Raw genomic sequence first — 7,949 nt, 5'->3', positions numbered from 1 at the left:
GTCGCGGCGGGGGATCCGTGCGTCTTCACAGGATCCCTGCCGCGGGGGACAGTGATACGCGTTGCACCGCCGTTACCAGGATGTGACGCTACGCGTCGCTCTGTCAACGGGGCTGTTTGGAGTCCCGTTGCCAGAGCGACGTGTAGCGTCACATCCTGGCAACGGTGGTGCAACGCGTATCATTGTCCCCCGTGGCAGGGATCCTGTGAAGGCCCACGGATCCCCCGCCGTGGCTTGGCAGCCCTAAGCGTCATGAGTCTAGCGATAGGGGACCATCACTAGTCTCATGCCACTTGTAAAAAATAATACCCTCTGATGGACTGCCCTCTCCTGCAGTGCTGAGTTTCTACTAATAGTGAGAACTGCTTTCAGATACTAATTGTCCACAGCACCTCTCCCAAACAGACACATGATGAGATGCCGTTACTAGAACCTAACTCATGTATTTAAATTTCTGATCTACATCATGACTATTTAAACATACTTATGAGTTGGGTGCACTAACCAACCCAGTGGTTACCCTGTCTGCACATGTAATGCACAAAGAGGTCCCAGGACTCTTCCCAGTGGTTGACGGTTGATGCTGCTAGCATCAAAGATGTCCCCACCCTGCCCAACCAGACAATAAACGACTGGCTGTTTCAGGAGTGGCCCTTCATCATATGATGCCTAAGTGTTCTTCACAATGCACCCTACTGATATCAGTCAACCTGACAGTTCTCACAGACCCTGTGCATAGCTTAAGCAGACCAAAGACTATGCCTGTTTATGCTTACTGTTGGAAGGAAAATGAAACAGGAGAATCATAGAACCACAGAGTTGAATTGTCCCCTAAAGGCCATGTAGTCCAACCCTTTGCTCAATGCAGGATCAGCCTAGTGCACCCCTGTCAAATGTTTGTCCAGCGGCTGCTTAAAGACTGCCAGGGAGGGGGAGCTCACCACCACCCTAGGCAACTGATTCCACTATTGCACAACTCTGACTGTAAAAAAAAAGTTCTTCCAAATATCCAGTGGGTACCTTCCGGCCCCTAATTTAAACCCAATAATTATGATTCCCATCCTCTGCTGCCAACAGGAGTAGGAACAGGAGAAAAATTATGTCCTAAAAAATGCCAATCATAAGGCACCCTAAAGATTCCTTTTGGGACCCAGTGTCTAACAAATCATATGGTATTTCAAAGAGAGATGGATGTGTCAGCAGTAGCATTATTATGGAGAGTAGAATTACTTCTTCTTTTTAAAAATTCACTTTTCTAGATATAGCCACTGATTTATCGGTCTTTGTTTTCTTTCTGAGAAGGAGTTCTCTTGAATTTCTCTTTGAGTTCTCATTGTTTTCTGTTATACCACCTGGTGGCAGTGTTCCCTCTAAACTGAGTTAATGTGAGCTAGCTCACAGTTTCTTAGCTTCTGGCTCACACATTTTTGTCTTAGCTCAGGAAGGATGGCTACAGAGCAAACTAATTTATGTAGTAGCCGAATGGCTCACTCACAACTTTCATGCCAGTAGCTCACAAAGTAGGATTTTTGCCCACAAGACTCCACAGCTTAGACAGAGCATTGCCTAGTGGTGTGCCATTTTTTTTTTAATTTTAGCCCTTGCAGGATTTTTTTTTTAATATTCTGCATCACAGGGTACTGCTGTAACAAGAAGATAGGAAGATCTGGGAAGACTTTGATGACCTCTGAGCATTCGCAGAGTGCAATTCTGATTTTTTTTTCCCCAGAACCTTCCTGCCTGCTCCTCCTTTTTTAAAACTTCTCTTTTAATCAAAATGGAATTGATTTGAAACAGATCCTAAGTTCCTTTAAAGATAGATTGTTGGATTTCAGGGAGAAATTGGGTAAAGAGGCATTAAGAGAATTTCTGTTAACAGTATTAGTCAGTAGCATGGAACAAAGGACTGTGTTGGAGGGAAAATGTGCTCCACTGGTTGGACAATTAATAACTTTGCCAATCATGTCTTGTGTGTCATTTGATTTCTAAAGGGACTGGGAAAATAAGCTCCACAGACTTAAGGCCAGTAGAGCCTATATAAGAAGATGAAATGTGTGTGTGTGTGTGTGTGTGTGTGTGTAGAAAGTGCTGTCAAATCAAAGCCGACATAGTAACCCCAGCAGGGGACTTACAAGCAAAGTGATTAAACAGAGAGATTTTGCCATTGCCTTCCTCTACAGAGTCTTCCTTGGTGGTCTCCCTTACAAGTACCAACCCTGCTTAGTTGAATATATATGTGTAGACAGGAATAGGTTTATACGATCTGAAGAGAAACCGGAGTATATGTACATACAATATAAGGAAATTGTTCGGAATTCCCTCTTATTTTATATATATACTACACAACTAAAGGAAAAGAGAGTGGGCAATAACTATAACTAAAAAGAAGAAGCTACAATTTAAGGCAAGGATCATATTTCAAAGGTTACATTTTCATATATTGTTCTTACAATACTCTATATTAAGTATGAATACTGTGTTTGATGCCTTATTTATTTAATAAAGCTATCTTGAGCCATTAATGCTAATCTTTAGGTGAATTATAGTCCATTATACTTTGTTGAACTTCTTGTTTATTTTTCACGTTTATTTTTCTTGTATTTCAGTGATAATTCCATCTCTTGCTTCTTACCATGAGGTTTAGTGCTAGCTTGGTTTTCTGGAAGCAGTCTATATATTCAGCTTCACTCGGGGGTTTTGCCCTCAAAGTCAGAACTCCCTCTAGAAAAGCAAAAATATTGTCAATAAAGAAACAAAGAAGGGTCCATTAATAAGGGGTTATGCTTACCATGAGGTTTAGTGCTAGCTTGGTTTTCTGGAAGCAGTCTATATATTCAGCTTCACTTGGGGGTTTTGCCCTCAAAGTCAGAACTCCCTCTAGAAAAGCAAAAATATTGTCAATAAAGAAACAAAGAAGGGTCCATTAATAAGGGGTTATTTGTCTTACTAGAAGTTTGGAGCAATAACAGAAGCATCAAGGAGAAGACAGGTTATTTTGTACATTTCAGAGTAAATAACAAGGTGAACTATATTGCTGTGAGTGGATGAGAGACGCTTTGTATTTGGGGATGGTTAGGCCCTGTATTCTTAGGGACTGATCTATGTTCATGGGAATCAGAACTCTCCCTCACACAGATGGGCCATATTTACAGGATGCAAGTTAGGACAGAAGTAACAGGGTGCAAAATCTGTTTCTTACTCCATGTACCAAGGATCACCAGGAAAACACACAACCTTATTTTCTCCCTTATGTTTTTTTTTTTTTGGGGGGGGGGGGGGAGAATTTTTTTTTAAAAAATTTCAAAAACATACAAACATTAAGGACAAACAAACATAGAATGGGGGTAATTCTTCTCAGATGCCAACATAAAAATAATACATGTTAAGATTATATGAGTAATTAGAGCTAGATTCTAATAAACTGGACTACCTCAACACATCTATCTCTTCATGTATTTGCAGCTATCTACCTGTGGAGCATCCTATGGTGGCTCAAGTTTTAATGACCACATACAACATACTACATCAAAGATACCAAAACCAAACAGAGTATAAGTACCAAACAGTAAACACTTTGCTTTAAAAAAATTGCAGCTACATTAGGGTCTAAATCCACAAGCACTTTTAATTTTCTCCCTTATGTGAATGACCGATATTAATTACTATGGGGCAAGATAAAACACTGCACTAGGGGGAAATCTACCCATCCCTCGTGGTCCTCTACCACTGATCGAGACATAATCGCTACTTGGGGAGCAATGGCTGTCCTTTCCCTGGAAGCCATGTTCGGCATGGAGGAATGGGGCACAGCCCACTTTGGAAAAACAGGCCCAGAAACAACGACCTTAAGGTCAAAGACAAGGGTGAGAGATGGCAAAGAAGAAACAGGTTTGGGAAATGGGAGGGGACTGGAACTTTCCACACCTCATCCATCTTTTTATCTTTTTATTTACAGACCTTGGCCTTTTTTGCACTGGCATTCATAAGAACATAAGAACATAAGAGATGCCAATGTTGGATCAGGCCAAAGGCCCATCCAGTCCAACACTCTGTGTCACACAGTGGCCAGAAATACCAGGTGCCATCAGGAGGTCCACCAGTGGGGCCAGGACATTAGAAGCCCTCCCACTGTTGACCCCCCCCCCCCAAGCACCAAGAAGACAGAGCATCACTTGCCCCAGAGCCCCTATCTATACCTTGTTGCTAATAGCCACTGATGGGCCTCTGCTCCATATGCTTATCTAATGCCCTCTTGAAGCCGTCCATGCTTGTAGCCACCACCACTTCCTGTGGCAGTGAATTCGAGGTTTTGTGTTCCACATCAGTCTCCGCCTTCACTCCACTTTTGCCCTGCATTTAAATTTTTATTCTACATGTGTTTTTCATGATTCCGCCATGAAACCAGTTTCATTACACAACTGCTCTGTGTTTTCTGAGACTTGTTTTGCGATGGATTTTTTTTTTTGTCTAAACCGGTTTGAGTACGCACATGTCAAATCATGTACTAGTAAGAGAGTAGTGTTTTGGAACACATGCACTCAGATAGTATGAGGGGTCCGCCTTCACTCCACTTTTGCCCTGCATTTAAATTTTTATTCTACATGTGTTTTTCATGATTCCGTCTTGAAACCAGTTTCATTACACAATTGCTCTGTGTTTTCTGTTATGCAATGGATTTTTTTTGGTCTAAACTGGTTTGAGTACGCACATGTAGAGCTCAGGAAGGAGAGCTACAGAGCAAACTAATTCATGCAGCAGCCAAATCGCTCGCTCACAACTTTAATGCCAGGAGCTCACCAAGTAGAATTTTTGCTCACAGGACTCCACAGCTTAGAGGGAGCCTTGCTTGCAAAGTGGCCATTTTTCAAGGTGAACCGATCTCTCTTGCCTGGAGTTCAGTTGTAATGGCAGGAGATCTCTAGACATCGCCAGGAGGTTGGCAACCCTATTGATCAATGAGTGGACGTCTGAAAAGATTCCCTACAACAGCTGGTTGCCAGTCTGTCATGTGCATGAAAATGTATATGAAAGAAACATGGAGTCCTCTTGATTCTTCTGTGCAGGGCTTTTTTTGTAGAAAAAGCCCAGCAGGAACTCATTAGCATAATAAGCCACACCCCACGACAGCACAGCTCATTAGCATATTAGGCCACACCCCATGCCTTCCCTTGGCTTGCCTGGGCGCCCTGCAGATGCAGGGTGTGTGTTACTCTCCAGGCCTTCCCTCTGTAGCCAGGCACACAGAGGTTTTGGCTGTAGTGGGCGTGGCCAACTCTGAGGCCAGCCGGAACGCCATTCCTGTGCGTTCCTGCCCAGAAATAGCCCTGCTTCTATGAGAATCACATTGTCATTAAGACCTGGCAGAACCTGCAGATCTGGCACATGGGCTGTCAGTCCATCTTCCCCATTTTAGCTGGACTTTCTAACAACAAAAAGCATATTTATGCTGACCTCTTTTGAATATGGCTGCAATTCCTCCCCCCCCCCCCCCCCGAGCTGGGAGCAAGCCCCATTGAACAATTGTATTTCTTTGTGAACATGCATAGGTGTGTAGGCTGAATGAAGAGTTTTTCTTCATTCAAAACCACTTCCTAAAGTCACTAGCCCAGCCTCTCTCTCTCTCTCTCTCTCTCTCTCTCTCTCTTTTACCTGCTGGACCTTTCTTCTTGTTCTTCTTTCCTTTCTTCCTTTGGTTCAGCTGTTTGTATGCCTCTGATGCTTTCTGAAGTTTGGCAACAAACAGCTCGATGTCATCTAGGGTGCAGTTCAGGGTTTGCTGCATGGAGACAAATTTTAAGAAATACATTGAAGCCAGACTCAATACCTGTTCTTTTTCTCCCTCCTTAGAAAATGCCCCCCCTGTTTCTACTTAAAGCTTTCTTTCCACCTTTTTCACATAACTTTCTAAGAAGAAAAAATTATAATTTGAAATTGTAGCACATTCACAACAACAGAGGGTCTTTTTAAAAAAGATAGGCAGGTGCTATTATCACCAACCGTTTCTTTTTCAATCTTCTGTGCTAATATTGCACGTGACTCTTCATGGTCCTGAGAGCCAGAACTTCGCCGTTCATATTCTGCCAAACCACAAAACAAAAATGTTAGCTATCAATGAGAACATAGTGAAACAGCAGTAAATTCAAAGCACTTAGTAAAAAACAGAGGCCAAAACCCTTTAGTTAGGCTGCATGGATATAATATACTGTAAGGCCGCTGCAGTGGCTCAAGTGGTTAAGACGCTGAACTGCAGGCTGTGGAAGGTTGGTAGTTCAGCAGTTCAAGACCCGGGTGCCGCATGATGGAGTGAGCTCCCATCTCTAGTTCCAGCTCCTGCCAACCTAGCAGTTCGAAAGCAAGAAATTGCAAGTAGATAAATAGGTACCGCTTCGGTGGGAAGGAAACAGCGTTCCGTGCGCCTTGGCATCTAGTCATGCCGGCCACATGACCACGGAAACGTCTTTGGACAGCGCTGGCTCTTCGGCTTGGAAACGGAGATGAGCACCGCAACCCTAGAGTCGGATTTGACTGGCTTTCGAGCAAGGGAAACCTTTACCTTACCTTAAGGCTCTGACAGTGTGTCAAGGGAAGCAGAGACAATTGCTTGGAAAAGAATGAACCAGGTTTCAAAGAAGGATGAAGCATCATATACTGTTGCTGCATAAGGTGTTGATTTATTTTGTTGACTTGGACACAAAGGAGCAACCATCTGTCACATAATTAATCTTGTATGATTTGGCATAACTCCACCTATTCGACTGGGATTGGATTCAGTTTTGCAGAAGGAGCGGCAACGTTTCACTGCCAAATTTCCTTTCTCTGTCGTGGAACTGTTTGTGGGCACAACTCTAGCAGTTCCTTACATATATTTGTCTTCTGTGACATTTATCATGAACTGGAGCTTGGCTGGCTTGAATAGCAGCCTAGTCAACTTTTGAAAACCACAAAGTCTATTGAAAGACCTCACATAACAATGCCACATCTGCTGTGTTCTATTTGCTTTTTTTATTTTAAGTACCCATAAGGTACACCTTTATTATTTTTCATATTATACAAACAAACATACTACATAACAAACATCCACTTACACACATAAAACATACAAAGAGATCAGTATATTTTCTTATAACTCTATTACCATATTTAAAGAATTTCTATAAGTTTGCTTAAGTTTCTGTATACTCTTATCTTTTTACCATAGTTTCTATTTAACTAAAAAAAGATTAATAATACCATAATTTTCATTACTTTAATCCATGCATTTATATTGTACCAATCATACAGTTTCTTCCACGTCTTTTGAAATGTTGGGTCTGTTCTATTTGCTTTTGATGTTCATGTAAAGAGCTCATTCTCCCTACTCTTAATGCAATGAAAAGTGTGGGGCTAGGAGCAATGGGCCTGGTTATGCTGCCAGTGCAGTTGAAATATACTGGTGTACTCTAGGATCTCCCTACTGGTCCATTCTGGGATCCTAGCCATCTATTGTTATGCATCCCTAGCTCAGTCCTTTTGCAAGGGCAGTTCCGGCTCAGTACATAACAGCAATAATGGCTAAGTTGCCTCATTTAAAAAAACCCAACAACCTAAACCTGCCCTTCTGACTTCAATAGCAGCCTGACAAGAAATGAAGCAGGTAAAACCTTTCCAGCCAAGAAGATGAGGTAACCAAGGGGAGCATCACCTGTGTTCAGTTTCTGTGCATCAAGTTGCTGTGTTCAGTTTCTGCGCATCAAGTGCCTAGCCTTTCTTTTATTGTTCAAGGCAGCAACCCTGTCTATATCCAGGGCCCCAGTGACCTCTAGGCCATTTAACCACAAAGCAATGTGGAGGAGGAGGAGGAGAAGAAAAAGAAGAAGAATAAGAGGAGGAGGAGGAAGAGATTGGATTTATACCCCGCCCTTCACTACCCAAAGGTGTCTCAGAGAGGCTTACAAACTCCTTTCCCTTTC

General features: G+C 42.5%; 1 protein-coding gene across 1 annotated transcript in view; it reads right to left on the bottom strand.

Annotated features, from left to right (window-relative positions):
* EPS8L2 (EPS8-like 2) overlaps positions 1 to 7,949 on the bottom strand; it is a 117,096-nt gene that overhangs the window by 24,173 nt on the left and 84,974 nt on the right. The window contains exons 8-10 of the mRNA XM_015416556.1: positions 5,998 to 6,077; positions 5,650 to 5,776; positions 2,789 to 2,877 (exon numbers count right to left, since the gene is read on the bottom strand). Of these exons, the coding sequence (XP_015272042.1) occupies positions 2,789 to 2,877; positions 5,650 to 5,776; positions 5,998 to 6,077 (296 nt within the window). The remainder of the gene's footprint in view (positions 1 to 2,788; positions 2,878 to 5,649; positions 5,777 to 5,997; positions 6,078 to 7,949) is intronic.

The sequence above is a fragment of the Gekko japonicus genome, unplaced genomic scaffold, assembly GCF_001447785.1.
Source record: "Gekko japonicus isolate JY-2015 unplaced genomic scaffold, Gekko_japonicus_V1.1 scaffold3199, whole genome shotgun sequence".
In the NCBI taxonomy this organism is placed as follows: Eukaryota; Metazoa; Chordata; class Lepidosauria; order Squamata; family Gekkonidae; genus Gekko; species Gekko japonicus.
Note: the sequence above shows the minus strand (reverse complement) of the source record. Positions and strands in the feature narration are given on the sequence as shown.